Below are 23,013 nucleotides of genomic sequence, written 5' to 3'. Positions count from 1 at the left end.
TTCTTTCTTATGTTAGAGAGGACTCTGCTGTTAGAAAACGCCAAAGTGGAACTGTTTGTTTGTGTTTAAAGCCTGTTCTTTGGCTGTTTTGATGGTATGAACTGCTAGTAACACTTTACAATAAGGTCGTATTAGTTTATGTATGTACTATCATGAAGACACAACGAATAAAACATGTATGGGTCGTTTTCACATGATGTCATTGATGACGCACGAAATTCAGATGGAGGGCAGGAAGTGCTTCTTCTACATAGGAATCGCTATCAGAACGTCAAAATGTTTATGTTTTGTATTGTTTTATAATTGTTTAAAAATCGGCCAAAATAAGAAACGCCGAACAGCTTTTATAGACTTCCAAAAGTTTAAGCTCATAAAGGGGGGAAGCTCCAGAAAGTGGCTGAAAGAAGGAATAAAAGGTGGCATGTACTCGACATTTAATACATCCATGTGTACAAACTTTTCGGAACGTGATAATTCGTTTGACAGCACCAATACGATTATATACAGGCCTAGCTATGTGTATATTTACAGTGCATCCGGAAAGTATTCATGGCTTTTTTCACATTTTTTGGTTACAGCTTTGTTACAAAATAGACTAGATTAATTCATTTCTTCAAAATTCTACACACAGAAGTGAATTTAGAAATAGTTTTGAAACAAATCTGTGCGCTGAACAATTGAAATTAAATATGTAGTCTAATGGATGTCTTCAGCGGAGTGAGTTTCCACCGTTTCCTCACTCCACCAAAGTAAAGGAGTAAAGTTAAAGAGAAAGTAAAGAGGCTGAATGGAGGAGGCTCGTTCTTTATCCTCGAGCTGCAGATTTAACTGTGTGTTTTCTCGCTAGTGAAGCGTTCAGTTTTTACACTTACAAAGTCCGCCATGTAAACAGAGAATGCGCCATGGCGTGACGCAACTGACTCCTAAAGGGAATGTGAGATGAGACTCTGATTGGTTTAATGAACATTATGCTCAAAACACACCCAGAACTCATTAAGAGAATAAGCACAACCCTGTTAGACCATGCGCCGGGATGCAACACATATTTTTCCATCCTTAAAATAGCAAAAGTGGATTCAGACACGCCCTTAATGCTTTTGTGCCATGCGCTTTAGACTTTGTGCCTAGATCGTTAATACAGAGCCGATTGCGCGTTATCATCCAACAAAAACAAAATAACACCAAATTAAATAAATAAATAAATAACACTATTAACGATCATATTCTTGATTTCATCTGTTGATTCATTTGGTTTATTGCAGCTATGTTTTTTATCATCTTGGATTAGATACAATAATTAATTCACAAACAAATGTAGTTTTATTTAATAGCTTACTAATAAAAATGTGAGTTTATAGAGAGTAAAACAAACTAATTTTGTCAAAACTTTATTATGAACAGCTTTACTCGGCGGATAAACCCTTAGCTTGGATATAATGACAAAGATGCAGCAAAAACATGTCCACTAAGCAGCAGAGACATTTAATAGCAGTATCTTATTTACAGGCAAATACATGTGCAGAGGCATTGGAATTCGACGGGGCGACCGCAAAAAAGCTGCATGGAAAACAAAAGCACAAAAGAGGAACTTCCTGTGTCATGGACGAGACCCAAGGTGACAAGAGCAGACACGCCACAGCAAAATCATGCATGATTAGACAGAGATCAAACGGCCTCATCACGGCCACTGCACCAGGCTTTCCGGATACAAGTGGAGTCAAAGGCTGGAAAAATGTGCAGTGCCATCAGCTGCGCCGTAGAAAAAAAAGCAGAAAGCTCTGACTGACTGAGTTGCAATGCAGATAATGTCAAAGATTTCGGTGATTAATATTGGGATTGAAAACATTTTGGACAATTAGGGCTGCACAATACTGGGAAAATACGCAATGCTATTGTTGAGTGTGGCGATAACGATATTTCGTACAAACTTGCAAAACGCTATTTTAAATCGCAATTAAATAAAATCCTTCATTTATGTAATGATCGTACTAAAATAAACAGATATTTTGCAATATAATAACCATGTAATATTGTTCAGGGACTAAACCGAAGGTCAATGAATGAATAAATAATATTGTTGAGTGTTGCGACTTTATTTCGTACAAACAATATTTCACAATTTAAAAAATCTTTTATGTAATGATCATACAAAAAACAACAAATAGATAACAGATATTTTGCAATATTGTTAGAAATAAGAAATATTGTTGTCAAGTTTTGCGATAACGATATTTCATATGAACCTTTAAAACACAATTTGATCGCAATTATTAAAAGAATATTTATTTATGTAATTGTCATAGTAAAATAAACAGGTAATAGATATTTTGAAATATTATAAATGTGTAATACTGTTCAGGGACAAAGTTAAAGGACGATGAATTAATGAATGTAACGCTGAGTGTTGCGATAACGATATTTCGTACAAACTTTCGTACAAAACGCTGTTTTAATCGCAATTAAATAAAATCTTTTATTTATGTAATGATCATATTGAAATAAACAGATAAGAGATATTTTGCAATATTATAAATATGTAATACCGTTCAGGGACAAAGTCGAAGGACAATGAATGAATGAATGTAACATTGAGTGCTGCGATAACAATATTTCGTATGATATTTCGTAGCATTTAGTACGTATGCTATATCAATAGCAATCTAAAAAATATTTTATGTAATGATCATACTAAATTAAACAGGTAATACATATTTGCCAATATTATAATACATATGCAAAATAGTTTGAGTATTGCGATAACGATATTTCCTACGAACTTGCAAAATGCTAGTTTAATCGCAATTAAATAAAATATTTGATGTAATGATCTTACTAAAATGATCAGGTGATACATATTTAGCAATGTAAATATGCAATATTGTTGAGTGTTGCAACAACAATATTTATACAAACTTTTGAAACGTGATCACACTAAAATAAACATGTAATAGATATTTTGCATTGTTATAAATACGTAATACCGTTCAGCGACTGAGTCGAAGGACAATACATGAATAAATGCACCATAGTTGAGTGTTGCGATAACGATAAATTGTAAGAACTTGCAACACGCTATTTTAATCGCAATTAAATAAAATCTATATTTATTTATTTATGTAATGATCATACTGAAATAAACAGATTAATAGATATTTTGCAATATTATAAATATGTAATACTGTTCAGGGACTAAACCAAAGGACAATGAATGTATGATTGTAATATTGTTGAGTGTTGCGATAACGATATTTCGTAATTAAATTAATTAAATCTAAAACAAAGAAAAAAATACCAAGGTGCAAACTTATTAGACTTTAAAACGCAGAAAAAACACTTCGATCCAGGAATTAAGTGGGACTAAAGGCAGTAAAGACCCCATCTGATTGGTCAGATTTAGAAAAACAACCTACGCATCAGCGCATAAAATGAATTTAATTTATTACACCTCTTTACAATATGAATATAGCGAATACTATTTTCGGCATACTCATAATTTTCCGATACAGACTGTAAAAAATGCTGGGCTCCACATAATTCCTTCCTGTTGTCCCAACACAATTTGATTAAATTAACTTGATCGTTTTTTTTACAAATTTCAGCGGATTAAACTTGATGGTTCAACTCATATGAAATAAGTAGTTTGAACAAGCAGCAAAAGCCATGCTTTGATATATCGTGCAGCCCCAATTCAAATATTCCCTGATGCTAGTTTTGGTCTGTTTAAAAAAAGAACTACAAGGCCAATAAAACATGTCTAAACCACAGCAAAGGTGTCAAATTAAAAACAGCAACTTAAAATTTCATGTCATGTAGGGAGGCGGAGAAACAGAAAAAGAGAATAGGAGACTGTTTCAGATTCAATTCATCTCACTCTGCCATTCACAAAGAGAAAAGCCCTTCATGAATGGAGACCAGCGGTGACTGGCTAACTTCTTGTCAAACGTCACCCAATGAGGGGAGGGGGGAAAAAACAACCAGACTGAAATAAAGCAAGATTTCCCTCTGCTGGTCAACAGGGAGAACAGTCCATGCCTCCAGTATAGACGGGATCTCATTCACAATGCTGTATTAATACACTACAGACTTGAAAAAAGCAAAGAGCACTCAATATCAAACCACTAATGATTTCAGAACAGGTATAGAGCTGTTAGTAACCACTACTTTACATAGAGGAACGTGTGTTTATATATATATATATATAAAAGATTGAGCCTCTTGCTCTCTGAAACCCACAGCATTTTCCAAAGCAGACGGTGGAAAAGAAAAGTTCTTCCTCCATCGCTCGGGAATTCCGCGGTCTTCCTTTTAGATGAGTAGATTACAGATGGAAGGGTTTTTTTCCTGTTTCTTTCTTAAATATACATTTCCCCGCTGGGTCAACGGCTCAACGAGGCCCCATTAGCGTGTTTTCATTTCCAGCCAGTAACTAAAGCAGAAAAAAATCATTATAATTAGTTATTATATTATAATTGTTTTCTTACTTAAATTTCCCCTACTTGACATGCAATACTGAAGCAATGTGCTGAGCATACTTTTAAATGAATAATGAATATAAATACTACTGACAAGACTAAAATTAACATATCACTACATAAAATGATTCACATCACAGCCATGTATCATTACCAATAAATAAATAAACATATATATATATATATATATATATATATATATATATATATATATATATATATATATACACACACACACACACACACACACACACACAAGAGTTCTGTCTGGTTCTTGAATCTGATTGGTTGCTAGCTGTGCGATATTCTACCAGTAACAGCATTAGCACCGCCTCTTCACCCTTCTCTCTCGTGTATTACTCTGCTCACATACAGCAACAAGCAGAGGACACTCTACAGTTTGACAAACATTGCAGCTGTTGGACGGCATAATGTACTTTGGAGGCTTTTTTAGTTAAGAATGTAGTTGTTTGGATTGCAACTATGCAGTTTATTTATAAGGATAGTGCCTATTTTAAAATATTTATAATTTCTGAAAGTGCGATTGAAATTCATCCACAAGATGGTGGCAAAGACCACATAATAAGTGTTTAGAGGAGAAAAACTCAGCCTAATTTCTAACTACAGCTGATCAAATCATTATTAAACAGGTAAGTGACCTTCTGAGCCGATCTCTCTGTCTTGTATGTTGTAGTGCTGTGTTTATACTATAGTAACTGTAGTGTATTGAGTGTGAGATGGGACTCAGATGTCAGGAATGTATGTATTTTGTGTTGGCCACTCTTTGTATAACCCCGAGTTACTTTTAGGCTGGCTTCTGTTTGTTTTTTATGCATCTCCTGTTTTCATTACTGCAGACTAGTTCAGTAAACAGAAAGAAAGAAGAAATGCCCGCATGTGTTTAACATTTGTCTTTATCACAAACACATCACTAATCTGGTAATCTTTGGCTTTTTCTGGGTTAATTATTGTGATATCGCTGTAGACTGATGGCATTTCATGCTGTTCAGCACTTATAATCTTAAAATGTGAGCAAAATCAGCTGTTTTGTCATCACTTTAGACATTACGCTAGAGAATCATTCAAATACTAGCTCTAAAGTGACATTAGTGAAGTATCAGCGGTTTCTGCTGTTCTGACGTCAGCTGCAGATGTAAAGGAATGGCGGAAGCAAGTAGTTCTTCATACAAAACGCATGCCTCCCACCAGTGCCAATGTTCAGCCATATCGCACTGCTAATCGTGTGATAATGCTCCTATATTTGAGGACTCTCATATTTCATTCTATAAAATTTGATTTATAAGCATTTATAAGACATGTGCTCATAAAGCACTTTAAAAATTATAAAATATATTAAAATATATTGAAGGGGATGCTAATAAGTTAATCCTTAATAGGGGATCTATTGTGCTCCTTTTATAAGAAATAAAGCAAGTCTCTGATGTCCCTACAGTGTGTATAAAGGAGTGTTCCAGCTCAAAGTATCAGACAAATAATGTTTTTTAACTCTGAAATTGCTTGTTTTTAGGCTTCGATCCAAATTAATTGAGGCGTTTTTGGTGACTGTCGCTTTAAATTCAAATGAGATTGTACTTTTTACAGAAGAGGGCGGAGCTACAAATGCCTGCGTGTCAGCATAGTGGCAGAATCAAAACAGGATTAACATTATCTGTGTGAATACGTCAGCCTATGAAGACTCCTGTTGCTGTTCATTTGTGCTTCATCTAAAACTCCATTTGTAATCCTCTTAGTCTATGCTGACATTATCTTTAGCAGGTCGAACACTCTAATGGTGGCTGGCTGCTTCTTACTCAGGGCTGTTTATGCTAATGAGAGAGAAAATGGTCACTAGTGGGCGGGGCTTTCCCCCTCTGATGACGTAGAAAGGGAGAATGTCAATCAAAGTGTTTCTGCAGACTGATTTTAATCAAGTGTGATTATAAAAAATACAATTAATTAATGTTGACCATTAGAGGCTGGCTATATTCCCACACTGCTGCCACACAACTGTGTTTAAACCCCTTATAAAAGTGATTTTTGCATAATAGGTGCCCTTTAAGAGACGCTAAAAAGATTATCATGTTTGAAAATACAAAACATAAATTTAATCAAATAAAGACAATAAAAAGAACTTATTAATATCATAAAGCATTAGCCTAATTAAATATGAACCTTTAATAGATGAAGAGGACTCTGGTCCGGGGAAGAGTAGAAAAGGAGTCTGCCATTTTGCGAATCTTGGCGTAGTTGATAAAACCTCTGAGGAAGAGCAGGAAACCTGTAGATCATCAAAACACACATCAGGACTTGCAAATCCAGCTGTCTGCCACAGACAAGGCAAGTTTATTTATATAGCACATTTCATACACAATGATAATTCAAAGATAATATTATGTACACACATACATAAAAACAAAACTTCACAAATCTTTTTTTACATATACATTTAGGTTTATATACCATATGTATTATATACAAACTTTAAATCTAAATATAAATAAGGATTTTCCCAAATATATACTATTCAACTTTTAGGAACAACAAGTAATAACTTGACTTCTAGTTGATCAGTTGGTATCAGAAGTGGCTTATATGAAAGGCAAAGGCCTCTAGATTACACTTATTTCACTAAAATAAAATATGATCATGCCTTGATTATTAATGATTTCATTAGGACAGTAAGGTCTGACTTTGCTTAGACTAAAGTCTCATCACTGAAGCTTCAATAATGTCCAGTATAGAATATGTGGTCATGCTGCAGTGGAAACAGAATGAGTATTGTGTCTGACTCCATCATGAGCTTGGAGGACTGCATCCATACATCTCTGACATGACTCAAATCACTGATTAATAAAGTCATCTGGAATGGCAAAGAAAGCCTTCTTGCAGGACTCCCAGAGTCCATCAAGATTATTTGGATTCATCTTCAACGCCTCCTCCATCTTACCCTGGACATGCTCAATAATGTTCATTTCTGGTGACTGGGCTGGCCAATCCTGAAGCACCTTGACTTTCTTTGCTTTCAGGAACTTTGATGTGGAGGCTGAAGTATGAGACAGAGCACTATCCTGCTGGAGAATTTGCCCTCTCCTGTGGTTTGTAATGTAATGGGCAGCACAAATGTCTTGATACCTCAGGTTGTTGATGTTGCCATCCACTCTGCAGATCTCTCGCACGCCCCCATACTGAATGTAACCCCAAACCATGATTTTTTCTTCATCAAACTTGACTGAATTCTGTGACAATCTTGGCTCTATAGTTCAACAGATGATAAAATCCACCTTCTCCAAATGATCAACTAGAAGTCAAGTTATTATTTGTTGCTCTAACAACTGGGATTGATGACAAGACTTTAGTCAGGTAGTGTATGCATGCATGTGTGTATTACACACATTTATTATGTCAAAACAAACTTAGATTTTTGGTGCAAATTAGATGATTAAACTTTGCACAGCACAAATTTAAATATAGCATATCTACTCAAGTAGAATATATATATATATATATTCACATAGAACTTGCGCAGATATAATTCATGTCAAATGCAAGCAAATGTATATACAAAAATATGCAGAAGTTGTGTTTTGTGTACTTACCAAGCACCAGAAACACCCACCACAACCAGTATTGCCCATCAAAGTAACCAGGAAAATAAGTAGAAAACTGAGAATGGGAAAAACAGAGCAAATGTAAAACAGCAGTCATGTCCAGGCTTGTTTCATCATGTAGAAAACACATTACAGTAGATCACAGTCAGAGTTCAGCTAATGCACTAAAGCAGAGTAATGTGCTTCTGTAATGTTCTCAGTAAACCAGCCAAGCCAAGATGGTTAACCAACAGATATGTGAATATAACACGATGTGTACAATTAGCTGCTTTTGTTTAGGTGATTACAGCAGGCCATTATCCACAGAAATATATTTACTTATTAGAGCCTCTAGGATTTAAATGGTTCTTGAGATAAAAAAAGAAGATTTTACAATACTTTTGTGCATTTTCACAATAAAACATAAGAATTAATGCAAATGCTATAGATTTTGATGCTAAATCCTGAAGGGAATGATTCCACAGCACACGAATAGCTCAAAACATTTTGCAGCTCTAAGTGTGGTGAGTGGGCTTGACAAAACCCCTGTAGGAAACTCTCTGACACTTTAACCAACATCAGTTTTTGCACATTTGCACAAGACACTTTTTTTTTAAATCACTCCCTATCTTTAACATTGTGCATTTCTGAGTGTGCCTCACACAGGTGAGTGAGCCTGACAAACCACCTGTCGAAACACTTCTCTCCACAAGAACTCAATAAGTAAAACAATGTTTACTTGTGAATGTGCCACACAATCATGCTGCACTACTTGTTTTCTTCAACCTTAAATACCTCTTTTGCACAATGTCTTGCACAATATTATAGTCTGTCTTACGTCGTGTGTATATTTTAGCATTTATACTATTGTGTTTGTGTGTATATATATATATATATATATATATATATATATATATATATATATATATATATATATATATATATATATATATATATATATATATATATATATATTTAGTTAGTATAGTTAGATTACCAGTCCGGTATGTTAGTTATGAATAGGTTTAAAATAGCTCTTATGGCCAGTGTTGTGTTCATAATTATAATTATGTTTATTTCTATAGCACCGTGGTCCTGCAAAACATGATATTTAGTTGCAGAATGACAATAAAGCTCAACTTGACTTATGTAAATGTGTGTACATATATATTTAATCATTATCTCAATTACAATAATTTTATTAAAAGATATACGTTTTATTGTGTGTTGCTGCGTCGTGTCGCATTGTGTTAGGACATGGTGTAAGACGATGATGTGGTCCCCAACCTTTTATCACCATGGACCGGTCAACGCTTGACAACTTTATCACGGAGCGGGGGTGGTTTGTTGTGAGGTTGTTGCGATACCATTAATTCATCTTACGATACTATACCAGCTGAAGCATCACGAAACCAAGCAGTATTGCGATAATGTAATTCATAACTCATAAATAAATAAACTTCATAACATAAATGATAAAGAAAACTGTCGGAAATACTATATTTTACATGTTACAATAGGTCAATATATATATATTTAGCATTATTTGCACGTCACTTCACCTAAAATTAATTCTTTTTGTTTATTTTGTAGATAAGTGACCAAAAAAAATCCATTAAAATAAAGATACAAATTATACCAAATGAAATTTGTTACCAAAATAGCATTTTTCCAACCAAAATTAGGCTAGATGAAGCGGTCAAAAACTGTTTCAATGTTTCCTGTTGCTATTTTGGGTTTTCCATCTATTGCTTGTTTGTCATCTTATCAGGTAAGAATCCAAAGTAATTCAAAATTCCCCTTTGTGAGTTGTCCTTTTTAAGAGATTGTCGCGGTTGTTGTAGCTACTAAATCATATTGAGAGGAATAGAAATGAACTGATTCAGATTTGCATTTGAAACATCAGATCACTGGCAACCTTAAAGGGCTTCACTGACTATTAAAATAAAATAGACTTTGTTCCAAAATCGTGTGATCATTATCTATTGTAGATAGACTGTTATTGACGATACTACCATTTACAAACTACAGTGGCACCGGCAGTATTTTGATGCCATAGTATAACAATACTACTATAGTACCGGTAAACCGTGCAACCCTAGTCTGTCACGCCCCATTCACATGGGGAGTCAGCTTTAACGCTTCCCATTCACATTGCCGAACTGCAATGTGGATCTGTCGGCGCCACTTCAGAGGTGTTGCTCGCTGCATAAGTTGGGACTTGCTCAACTTTTCAAGCGTCGACGGAAGCGTCAGCCAATCAGATCGCTGTATGCAAATTCACCAGCTCAGGCAGTAGCCTATTGCTGACTAATTTCATTAGCTGACTCTGCTATGACGATCGCGTCAGCCCCAACTTCAGACACGCCCCGTCAAACGTTGACGCTGAAGTCCCGTGTGATTGGGGCGTTAGTTGCTAGGCGACCACCAATCATTTTCTCAGAGGATGACAAGCTGACAAAACATAGCTGCAACACTGATACAAGTTTTATTTATGGAGAAAATTACAAAGCACTGCAGTGTTTGGGTGTTCTGTGTTTGTCTGAGAGAATCAGTCTACCGAAACGTGTACATTCCATACAAAGTATGAAGCTGATTGGTCATTTTGATGCACAGTGCACTTCATTGAACTGTGTATGTCTGAAAGGTGCGAGCGCATGCCGCTTGCGTGCGCAAGATGTGCACCTACATTGGAAATAACAAACTTTCGTGAACTCTAGAAAAGACTTGATATGCGAACGGCCCCTAAAAGGCTGCCTACATTTGTGATCCCCAGCAGTTGATCTTTTTTTGCACTGACATGGTGGATTCACCTGATTGGTTGACAAACGGGTTGTGGATCTATTCCTTGACAGTTCATTTGTGCTTCACAGGGACTTTCGCTTGTTTCTTAATCATTTTGCTGCTTGTGGGTTCAATTTCGGCGCTCAAGTGACCGAGATGTAACTGAGAGAATACAGTCATTTTCCAAAATAAAAGATTTTTCTAAATAAAAGATCGTTCAGGCTCAGATAATAAATAAAAGGGAAATAATTAATGATTTCTTGTGCAGCCGGGTACCAACTGATCCACGGACTGGTACTAGTTCAGAGCCTGGTGGTTGGGGACCACTGGTGTAAGCGGCCTACTGTAGGTTTGCTTAGCAAACAAGTGGTATTAGTTGTAAACCAATATTAAAATAATAGTTTTGTGTAGGTGTCATTTTGTATATTCAAAGTCATTTCACATAAATCTACACTTTTTTACTGTACAGAAATAGCAACAAAATTGCTCTGGCCCTGGTGCTGACTTACCCGCACAATGAGGATCCATTTGATGAGTGAAAGACCGAAGCCGGAAATGGCACCATAACGTCCGGCCGCTGAGGTTGTAAGGCAGAATGACAGGAAGAAACCAATCCAGTTGAAGAGGAATGCCACTAAAGAAAACAAAACAAAAATCAAGATGTAAAAACTGTATTACATTTCCTAAATATTACACGTATTGCACCAGTTTTGCACACTTTCTTAAAATCAGACTTAGGGATGCTCAATTACGGGAAACATCTAAATCATGATTATTTTAGTCATAATTTTAATCACGATTATCAATGGGCCATTTGAGCAAAGAGGTTTGGAGATCTCACAATTCTTAATACTTAAAGCAGAATGGGACAAACTAACAAACAGTTCTAACAATCATGGAAAGTAAATAAATACATATATTTAAATAATAAATATAGAATTAAATAAAAAAGAAATAAAAGAAAGAAATAAAAAAGAATTAAAATATACTAATGAATCACACTCTGCTTTAAGCATCTTCACAGTAATTATTTGTTTCTTATTAAAGCTACAAAAGTCCTTCAGTCAAGATCAGTGAGTGATTTTGTGCTCGTCTTAAGTTGATTGATATTAAATGATAAAAACAGTGAGCAGTGTGAATATAGCGCGCTGCCGCTTTAAGAGCCGCGCAGATGCAGTTTTCACTTTCACATGCCGCTTCATTCTCGACTCTTTATGTTCAGTTATTTTTTCATAATAAACAGTAGTTAATGTAATTATAAAGCAGCGTGTTTTGTTGATTTTCATGTGATTTTATAAAACTAATTTGAAATTAGTGAATGCATAATTATCGTGATAACTGTGATTATTCCTAATTATATTATGACTATAATCATACAACCAAAATCTAGAATCGTTGCATCCCTACATATCTCTAGAAAAACCAAACAAAAACATTGTGCATTTCTGAGTGTGCCTCACACAGGTGAGTGGGCTTGACAAACCACCTGTAGAAAACACACTCTTCTCTCTATTTGCACCAAACACTTTACCTAAAACTCATCTTACAAAGTAGCATCTTCTAAATATGACTGAGTTTGTTTATTCTACAGGTCCTTCCTGTACCAGCATCACATTCCCAAAACAAAACCCTCATCGCCAGCATTTTCTCTCCGTTTCTTTATGTGGTTGTTAATGTTCATGCATTAACTTATGTTTGGGAAGTCCCGCTCGATAGGAAGAGATAAAAGATCAAAGAGACTGCAGTGTTTGCGAGTCCTCCGTTCTCCCTGAAAAAAACACTTACTGAAAAATGTCAACATGAAAATGCCGTCGTTGCCTATTCGAAGCTGGTCAGCGTCCTCAAAGTCATCTCTGGCCACAAAATCATCATCCTGAAGGAAAGCAGACAGAGACGGAGATCAACGCAGGGCCAAAACAGAACACTCCAACTTTTAAAGAGGTCATAAAACGGAGAAACAAAAATCTTCTTTATTTTTTACACATACAAGTCGTTCCTCTTTCTTACTTTACTCCGTCTTTCAATCAAAAAAGCAAAGCTGGTGAATAAAAACGTTAAGTAAGACCGAAAACACTAGCTTTGTTTCTGCTAGAAACATGCTAACAACATCCTATTTCATGGTAGAATCATGCCATGTACATGCTATAATCATGTTAACAACATGATAATTCATGCTAATTCGTGCTAGAATCATGCTAATTCATGCTAGAAACATGCTAACGGCATGCTAATTAATGTTGGAATAGTGTTAACAACATGGTAATCATTATTAGAAACATGGTAATAACATGTTAATTCATTTTAGAATAATACTAGTTACATGCTAATTGAATTGAATTTTATTTGACGGATTTTAGACAAGCTGTACAAAAATACAAGTATCCCATACAACTATGCTAGAATCATGCTAATTCATGCTAGAATCAACCTAATTCATGCTAGAAACATGTTAACAACATGCTAACTAATGTTGGAATATTGTTAACAACATGGTAATACATATTAGAAACATGTTAATAACAGGCTAAATCATTTTAGAATAACGCTAGTTACATTCTAATTCATGCTAGAATCATGGTATTTACATGCTAATTCATGCTAACAACATGCTAGAAACATGCTTACTAATGTTGGAATCATGCTAACAACATGGTATTCAATAGTAGAAACAAGCCAATAACATAACTCATGCTAGAAACATGGTAACATTTTTATCTATGCTACAATCATGCTAATTCATGCTAGAAACATGCTAACAACATGCTAACTAATGTTGAAATCATGGTACCCACATGGTAATCAATATTAGAAACATGCTAATAACATGCAAGTTTATTTTAGAATAATGTTAGTTAAATGCTAATTCATACTAGTTTCATGCTAACAAAATGCTATTTTGTGATTGAAACATGCTAATTTATGCTATAAATATGATAACAGCATGCTAAATCATGCTAGATTCATGCTAATTACATGATAATTTCTTTAATCCGTGCTAAGTCATGCTAGTATCATGCTATTACCAACCACAGACACAGGGATTAAGTCTAAAGCTTTTTACTGGCTTGTTTCAGTCTTTACAGTGGTTACATTGTTGACTGCAGGGATCTTAAACATTCTTTTAGCCAACTTGATACTCTTTCAAACTAAATAAGATCTTTTTTCAAACTTTAATATCTAGATTAATAAATGACTTGTGCCTCAGAAGACGATGCCAACACGCAATGAACACGTGGTGGTGTTTGAAGGCATGAGATGTGGAGCACAGATGCTCTTGACAGCTCTAGAGGTCATTAATGATACAATAGTCATACTGAAATAGTTAGTGTTTTAGTGTATATATATATATATATATATATATATATATATATATATATATATATATATATATATATATATATATATATAGGAAAATAGCCAGGTTGGGTTAGAAGAAAAGATTTTTACCTGCTCCATTAAATAATAAGATAAGAAATAATTAGTTATTTCTTGGCCTTATACATTAAATGTGTCAAAACAAGCAAACTCAAGTTGTTTACTTTGTTTACCAGGTAGCTTTACATGGACATAGGAAACTACAGACCTCTTTAAAAGTATTTTACACCTAAAGCATAATATTTCAATGAATTTAAGACATTTTAGGACTCATTAAGACCCTGCAGACACCCTGTTATTAAGGCATTAATTATATCAAGAGTTCATTCCCAAATTCATTAAGGTGTTTATTGGGTATACAGCAAATACTTTAATTAATGCATTTAAAGTTACTACTTTCCTAGTTTAATTAGGAAATTCAATTAATCAAAGTAAAGCTTACACAAGTTTCAATGCAATATTGCCAGAAATATCTTAAAATATTATTATGAGGATGTAAACAATCATTGTTTGAGCTTTGTGACTATAATAAGTACATAACTGAACCAGACATTAAATATTATTTAAAAATATTAAATGAGGCATGTTTTATAGTACTACAGTAATAATTTCATATCAACTGAAACAAACTGTTGAATCGCCAAGTTGTAAATGAGAAAAATACTACACCATTGCAAACTTTAAGAACCATAATATAAATATCTAAAACTGCATTTCATGACCCCTTTAAAAAGGAAAAGGAGATTTAAAACAACAGTGGAGGATTGTGACGGGATGCATCGGGGCTCGTAATTCACAGAAACAGACATATAAAAACAGACACTAAAGCAACACTTTAAGAGCAGACATGTAACTGAATGCCTGTTTCACACATACACGGTTTATGTGGTGCTCATTTTAACAGGTGAGAGCTTTCAAACTGCACCCAAATGTGCAGTACAGCAATTATTTCTGACTTTATCTTTTTTTTGGCTGTGCTGCATGTTTGAATAGCGTATTATTTATATGTGGAGTTGATAGGATACCATTAAAATTATCAATAATTAATTCATTTCAAAATTATTGATACAATTTTCGATACTGCAAGGAGCTTTTTTTTCCATTTTTGGCTGATTTTGTGATTTGTTATTCGAAATAATATTAAAATCAATCCATTTATAAATGTTGCCCATCTGTTTTTAACAACGAAAAAAAAAAAAAAACTCTTCTGATTTCAATTATTGTTTTTGAATTTTAAAACGAAAACTTTAACATCGGCTCATTTTAAAGCATTTGAAAGCTACGTTAATCAGTCGATCCATCAGCGGATCATTCATATATTAGCTCATAGACAGACCAGCTGATCTACACTGCTTTGAAACGCTCCAGTCTCCCTGTATCTGCACTCAAAAGTTGTAAAACTGATTAGTACCAAAGTCTACAATTTTGACAACCCTAATATGCACATGTCTTTTTGTTTATCCTCTGTAATGAAGCAATGTATCAAAGACTGCAGAATGCACAAGACGTGTCACTTGTATAGTTTTGAATGGGGAAAAGTGCAACAGTTAATATGGTAAATGAAGCCCCGCCTATTTGTACAGAAGCCAATCGGTGATCGCTATAGACTGACGATTCTCCAGGGGAGGGGTTTGTAACAGACGTGTGTTTCTACAGATTTTGTGTGTTTAGAAATGATACTAAAGAGACAGTTGTCGTTTAATTTTATTAGTGATTTCTAATATGAAGTTTAACCCCAATCTTGGCAGGCGAATTTAGAGAATCTGATGTTTCCCCACTCAAACAGAATGCCCGAGCATACTGCCTGTAAGGGATTTCAAAAATGGCCACCGAGTGAAATGACTTGCCTTAAAGGGACTTTGATTGTATGTACAGATTCCATTTATACATAGTATTTAACTTCTACAATGTTTAATTTTAATGGCAATTTTTTTTTTTTGCTGTCAGTGAATGATATCATCATAAACGTTACCTATGTAACCTCAAAGTGGGAAGGTACACTAGCATCTTTGATCGTTACCCAGGACAAAAAGCAGCTAGAAAGTCGCTGGTGACTGAATGAGGCTTAACCAAAGACTACAGAATACACAAGAACTGTCACTCGTGAAGTGAAACGGTCAATAGGTGAATGAAGCCCCGCCTTCTAGTACAGGAGCCAATCAGCAATCGCTTTAGACTGACGATTCTCCAGGAGAGGGGGTCGGACCAGATGAGTGTTTCTTCAGATTTTCTGTGATATAAATGTTTAGAAAAGAAACTAAAGAGACAGTTGTTGTTTAATTCTATTGGTGTTTCCTGATATGTAATGTAATCGTAATCTTGGCAACCAATTTTGGAGAATTTGATGCTTCCCCATTCAAAAAGAGTGGCCAAGAGGCATTTCAAAGATGGCCACCGAGTAAAATGGCTTGCCTTAAAGGGACTTTGGTTAAACACTGAGGCTCAAGACAGAAAAGCAGGGTAAAGGTCACACTTTACAGTCTCACACACACTGTTACCGTACCTCCAGTGCACAGCGAGTTACGTCATCAAGCGTGTCCAGACGTTCCCTGTGCTGAACGCAAGCAGTGTGTGGCAGAGAAACACAGCAGTGAACAGGAGGACACGCAGCACATTTAGGGGTCGTTCACGTATCGGCTCTTACATAAGTTCGTTATAGTGCAAAGAGAGAATTTTTCAGAATTCTGCAAGTGCACCGTGAGTCATTTGATTAGAACTAAGCAGTCAGCTTCCTACATTGTATTGACTATACACAATTTAGTAATAACTTTAGACTAATTACCTCAAAAACAAAACATTACAATGCTTTTTAATTTTCTCCATAAATAAAACTTGTATCAAAGCTGTGAGTGCAAGTACAGGAGTGCATTAAAATTGCTTTAAAAAGTGGCACGCCTCGTGCTTTCCATTCGCTTTTAGACATGATATGTGAACGGCCCCATATACAGTATATCCTGGCCATGTCCAAGATATCAGATTCAGAGCTGGTTCAGTTTAGAGAGTGGGATCTGTGGTACTTACACGGCCTGACACAAGTGGGACAGAAGCCTCTGTTTTGGTTCTCTCAGCCTCATCATATGATGGAAGAGAGGTGGCTACATTGTACGATGGGGGCTTGGGAAGTGCTGCATCATCTTTGTAGTCAAAAAATGCTGAGAAGAGGTTAAAAATATATACATATATGATTGGTGATTATTCACAAGTGCACAACATAACATGAAGAGTTTATTCAAGTTTATATTACATAAAGAGACAGCTATTTTAATTCTTTAATCATTTCCTCATCTTCCACTTGTTCCAAACCAGTTTGAGATTCTTTCTGTTGAACACAAAGGAAGATATACTGAAGAATGCTGGGAAAAAAATATATATAATAAATTCTTTGGTTTATACTATGGATGTCAATGGCTGCTTTTTTCCCAACATTCTTCAGAATATCTGGTTTTGTGTTCAACAGAAGAAAGAAACTCATAAACGTTTAGAATTGCCTTTATGTATGAGTAAATGATGAGATTTTCATTTTGGGGTGAATTATCCTTAAATGAATTAGGCCACTATGATTTCGGCTATGCAGAAAACATGAAGAGTGAAAACAGAGAATGATAACTATATCATAATATACGAAACAAACTGTACTGTGCAAAATGTTGAAGCCACCGCTATATATTCATATATGGTTTAGGACTCTTTATTAAGACACAAATAGGAACTATGTACACAAAATCAGAACACAATTCCTTTAAGCAAAATTCCCTTGGCACCAAACAATGCTCTAACTGTTAGTTTCCTTTCTGCTTTCAGAAATAATGTTCTCTATGATACCAGGGTTCTTTCAGCACTTCTCAAAGCTCTTCTTCGGATTTAGGCTGCTATTTCTTCTTTCTTTCTCTGTCCAGGTCATCCTGTTCTGTCTCTATAATATTCAGGTCTGGATTCTGTGGAGGCCTTTCGTTTTATCTATTATTTTTCTCTGAATATGGTTTCACTGTATTAGCAGTCTGTTGAGGTTTATCATAATGCTGAAAAATCAAACCATTAACAATAAGGGACACTCTAGAAGGAATGACACAAATGATTAAAACTTACAATTCACAATCCCTTCAATTCAGACAATAGTGCCAAGAGACCTGGCCGAAATGCAGCTCAAACCAGGACAGAAACGTCACCATGTTTCACTAAAAATCTTCATCTATCTCATATAGTAAAAACTGAGACCTTCCCAGAGTTCTTCTTTAGATTTATGCTGTTATTTTTTTCTTTCTGTGCAGATCATCCTGTACTGTCTATATAATATTCAGGTCAGGACTCTGTGGAGGTCATTTCATGACTCTCTGTGTTTTATCTATTTTTACTATATGGTTTCACTGCATTTGCTGTGCGTTTAGTTTCATGCTGAAATAAAACCATTTACAATAAGGTCCTCTCTAGAAAGAATGGCATAATTGATTAAAACCTACAACTGAACATCCCCACCAATTCAGACAATAGTGCCAAGAGAACCGGCAAAATGCAGCTCAAAACAGCACAGAAACGTCACCATGCTACACTGAAAACCTCGGTCTATCACATGTAGTAAAAAATTAGACCAAATTCCTGCAAATCTGGTTTTATTATTTAAAAGAGAGATAAATATTTACATATGATCATTGTACCATCACTAAAACAACAAATAAAACTGTTGTTTAAAAGTTTTGGTTTATGAATTACATTTTTCAGACATTTTAGATTTTTTTTTTAAGAAAATAAAAATAGTATGAAAACCAACCAATCTAGGAAATAGTAAAATGGACGTCACGAGGCCCTGAAACTGCTGCATACCTGCACTGTCAGCTGCAATACTGCTGTAAGGGGGCGGAGCATCAGTGGCCACCTGAGGTCCCGCCTCTGGCTCCTCCTCACAGGGAAGCTGTGGACACAGAGAAAGCTCATTGGCTGAATGAAATTTACTTTAAATTGTAATTTTACATCCCAAATTTGACTAGCTACTTTCCACCCAAAGATGTGAATTAAACTCATGCACAAAACTGAAATATTGCATAAAACATTTGCAAATAATGCAGTGCTTTCATCCAGTGTGTAAAAGAGTACCAAATCTTCACTTCCTGATAAACTGCAAATATAAAAAATAAAAATGTAGTTTTGAACAGAAAGAGAAGCAACTGTGGTGTTTTTTTCTTCTCTTATAAATGAGTTGCACCTCAGAAGACAAAACGCAATGAATGTGGAGGTTTTTGGAGGCGTGAGACATTCTTTGGGAGCGCAGAGAGATGCTCAAGACAGTTCTGGAGGGAATAATAATAGAATAATAATAATACTGAACCACTGTGATGACAGACTTTGGCTGAGAGGTTTAAGAAATGAGCGAAACACCATTTCAGATGTTTTACAATGTGCAGGAAATGCTGTTGTCCATTAACGCGTCTCATCACACACATGATCTGTTCAAAGAAAATTACATTACTTATTTTATACGCATACTAGAATTTATTTAATGCGTGTAAATGTGTTTCCATTGTAGTTTATGCACATTTTTTCCTATCAAATAATTTATCCTACTCCATTTGTGTCTTCATTAAGCAGATATACTCCAGAATGTACACAAAAAGAAGTGGAGGGAAACATACATTACTACACTCTGAACACAACTCTGGAATAGGCAGGAGGATTTATGAGACGATACTTTCTGGTACAAAACAAGAAGAATATTATTATTAATCTGATTATCATTGAATTTGAATTATGTGCATTAATAATACTCTCTGAAATTGTGAAAGACTATGATAAATGTAATGCTAAGCTTCAGCTCACATGACTGTGCATACTCTCATCACATGCCAACACACTCAACACAAGACTTCCTCTTTACTATTTCATTAATCAGCTAAAATAAGATTGCTTGACACATCACGGCAACCACAAACACATCATAAAAACACCCAAACAATACAACACGTGATGTATTTCTATTTCAGTGAGTAATTAATACAAAAAACAGAATGAAATTAAATCATGTCCTTGATTTATTGCAATATATATATGTAATTTCAATCATATAAAGCAAGCATGTATTAGAAAATTTTTTAATTATGATCATACAGATATTACATACTTTATTTATTCTTTTAGCATAATTCTAAAAATGTTTACACTCAAAAAAAAGATTTTTGCTGCTTGTTCAAAAAACTACTTATTTAAAATAAGCTGAAACAACACAATTATTGAGTTTTGTTTTTTTTTTGGGGGGGGGGCAACTTGATTGTTTTAAGTTCAATCTACTTAAATATGTCAAAATAATTAAGTTAATTTAATCGACTTGTATTGGGAGAACATGAAAAAACTGGATGGAACCCTGATTTTTTTTACAGTGCACTTTCTGATTAATATATGTGTTTTTTTCCCAGTGAAATCATCAAATAATGGTTTAAAGCAACAAAGAAAAACCTTAAATAAATTGTTAGAAAATGTTTTTGAAATAAAGGCTAACTTTATAACAGCTACACATATTTATTCTGAGCAAATTGGATCATTCAAATATGTGAAGAACACTTAGTTGTTTAGGCATGGGACGATAGCTGGTTTCAAGGTTAACGTCGATTTGGAAAGTCAAGGTTTTTAAAACCGCCATCGTTTTCTGTTATACCGTTCCTAAGGTATATGTTTTTCACAAATATTTTATTTTGTTTTTTAGGGCAACAGTATCTCCAGCAGAAAAGCAAGGTCTAAATCAAAAGCTATTGGTCCAAAGTATTTTACATGTTTCTTAAAATAAAGTATATTGTGTTCAATGGGGGAGAGGGAAAGTAGTTTTTTACCCAGACATTAAAAAAGAACTTATTTTGGAGCAGTAAATCACAATACCGTAATACTGTGATATTTGAATCCAAAGTTGTCATACCGTCAGAATCTCATACCAGCCCATGCCTAGTATCAGTGTTTTAAATAATAAATAATAAATAATAAATAATTAAGAATTTAAAAGTGCATTATTTGATACACTTTCTCCAACAATTATCGATAATAAAAATACAGTATAATACTGAAGATCTAGAAGGACAGGCGGATTTTATAGAGGTAAAGTTGGTTTTATATTCGGATATTCAGACATTCTTCTTAATAATATAATTTCATTAAAGTATTCTCTGCAAATTCTAAATAGGGAAATCATATTAGCAGCAAATGACTATCAAAGTACAACATTGCTCACAGTGAATTAGATAGTGTTAATGTTGTTCACAAGTCATACTTGCATGCTAATACCTATCGAATATTCAAGGTAACATGGCAAACAATGTAGAGACTTCTAAATGAGCAAATGTGCGAATATAAAACCAACTTCAGCTCTATGCAGATTTCAGACAATTACTTTTTAATAATTTCTTCCTACAAAGCAAACAGCAAAAACATTGAACAAATATAACAGCATAAAATACAGCTAAGATTTATAATAAATACATAATTTTACGAATTTTATATTCTGTCTACTGCATGTTAAACTTTATTTTTAATATTTATGGTTATAATATGTACCATATTATTACAATTCATAACACTGCTTTTCTTATGACATTACAAAAACAGTGCTTTCCAGTCATGTCTGATAGTAATACTGTACGTTAATAAGTTATTTCCAAACGTGGATAAGCAGTTTTTGCTGTACTCTGGATCAAATCAATGAATGTTTAGTCTCTAAAACAAATTAAAAATCATACTAAAACATTGTAAACGTTCTAAAATATTTAAATTATATATATATATATATATATATATATATATATATATATATATATATATATATATATATATATATATATATATATATATATATATATATATATGATGTGGCCAGTAATATTTACTGTAGGTTATAACATCACTTCACTCGCATATAGGTTGTAACGTATTATATAACGTTACTGAATGTATGACAACTTTGACGTTAGACAACTTACTTTACAAAATAAACGGGAAACCGCAATACATTGACAAATGAGCGCGATCTAAGTATAATAATAACATGTCGCAATTAATAAATGGACGTGTTCATTTCAAAACATTGCGGCCTGCATCCTGTCAAAGCCTCAGCGTTTCCTGAAACCGTCCCCCGCCGCGGACGCGCCTGTTGCGGGTGTGCTTCAAAAACAACCGCGTCGAGTCCCACTAACCTGCTCATATCTCCCGCTCGGCTCTGCCATCCTCAGCTTGAGAAGAAGACGAGGATCCCCGCAGACACGATTCACGCAGCAAAGCGTCTAACGTTAAAGGAAATTATATAAAGTGTTTTCAGCACAGCCACAGCCTTCATCAGATGTGTTTTTCTGTGAGTTTCCTGTGACGTCACTCAGAGAGTGGCGTGTTTGGCGCCCTCTCACAGGATTAAACGAACAAATCACGAGATGTAGATTATATTGATCAACTCTGAAGACTGTATGTATGAAAGCCAGTGATTAAATCAGTGAAAATGCAATAGAAAGGCTAATGGGTTTAATGGTTTCCACTACAAATACAAGTAAAAGCATTACATGTATTTTTCCTAGTGTGTTTCTACTGTGTTTTGGGGCAATCCCAGTGGTCTTTTAAGAGTAATTAGAGTAATTTCCATTATGGGCAGCACGGTGGCTCAGTGGTGGCCCTCACAGCAAGAAGATCCCTGGTTCAAGTTGGCATTTCTGTGTGGAGTTTCCATGTTCTCCCAGTGTAGGCGTGGGTTTCCTCCATGTGCTCCAGCTTCCCCCACAGTCCAAACGTATGCGCTATAGGGCAATTGGGTTAATTCAATTGACCATTCTCTGTTGAGA

At 34.8% G+C, this 23,013-nt stretch overlaps 1 protein-coding gene across 4 annotated transcripts in view; it reads right to left on the bottom strand.

The window, feature by feature from the left end:
- The window catches only part of ndfip1l (Nedd4 family interacting protein 1, like), a 62,201-nt gene extending 39,652 nt beyond the window's left edge, over positions 1–22,549 (bottom strand). For 2 of the 4 annotated variants that reach the window (XM_056445949.1, XM_056445948.1), the window contains exons 1-8: positions 22,381–22,549; positions 19,037–19,124; positions 17,240–17,370; positions 16,722–16,772; positions 12,629–12,716; positions 11,353–11,477; positions 8,069–8,135; positions 6,645–6,750 (exon numbers count right to left, since the gene is read on the bottom strand). In XM_056445949.1, the coding sequence (XP_056301924.1) occupies positions 6,647–6,750; positions 8,069–8,135; positions 11,353–11,477; positions 12,629–12,716; positions 16,722–16,772; positions 17,240–17,370; positions 19,037–19,124; positions 22,381–22,410 (684 nt within the window). In that variant the 5' untranslated portion in view covers positions 22,411–22,549 and the 3' untranslated portion in view covers positions 6,645–6,646. Of the gene's footprint in view, positions 1–2,517; positions 4,427–6,644; positions 6,751–8,068; positions 8,136–11,352; positions 11,478–12,628; positions 12,717–16,721; positions 16,773–17,239; positions 17,371–19,036; positions 19,125–22,380 lie in introns of those variants that run through there. The other 2 variants (XM_056445947.1, XM_056445950.1) reach the window with 2 other exon arrangements.
- Positions 22,550–23,013: the final 464 nt, after the last annotated feature.

Source organism: Danio aesculapii, chromosome 21 (genome assembly GCF_903798145.1).
Source record: "Danio aesculapii chromosome 21, fDanAes4.1, whole genome shotgun sequence".
NCBI lineage: Eukaryota > Metazoa > Chordata > Actinopteri > Cypriniformes > Danionidae > Danio > Danio aesculapii.
This window is presented reverse-complemented; position numbering and strand designations above follow the sequence as displayed.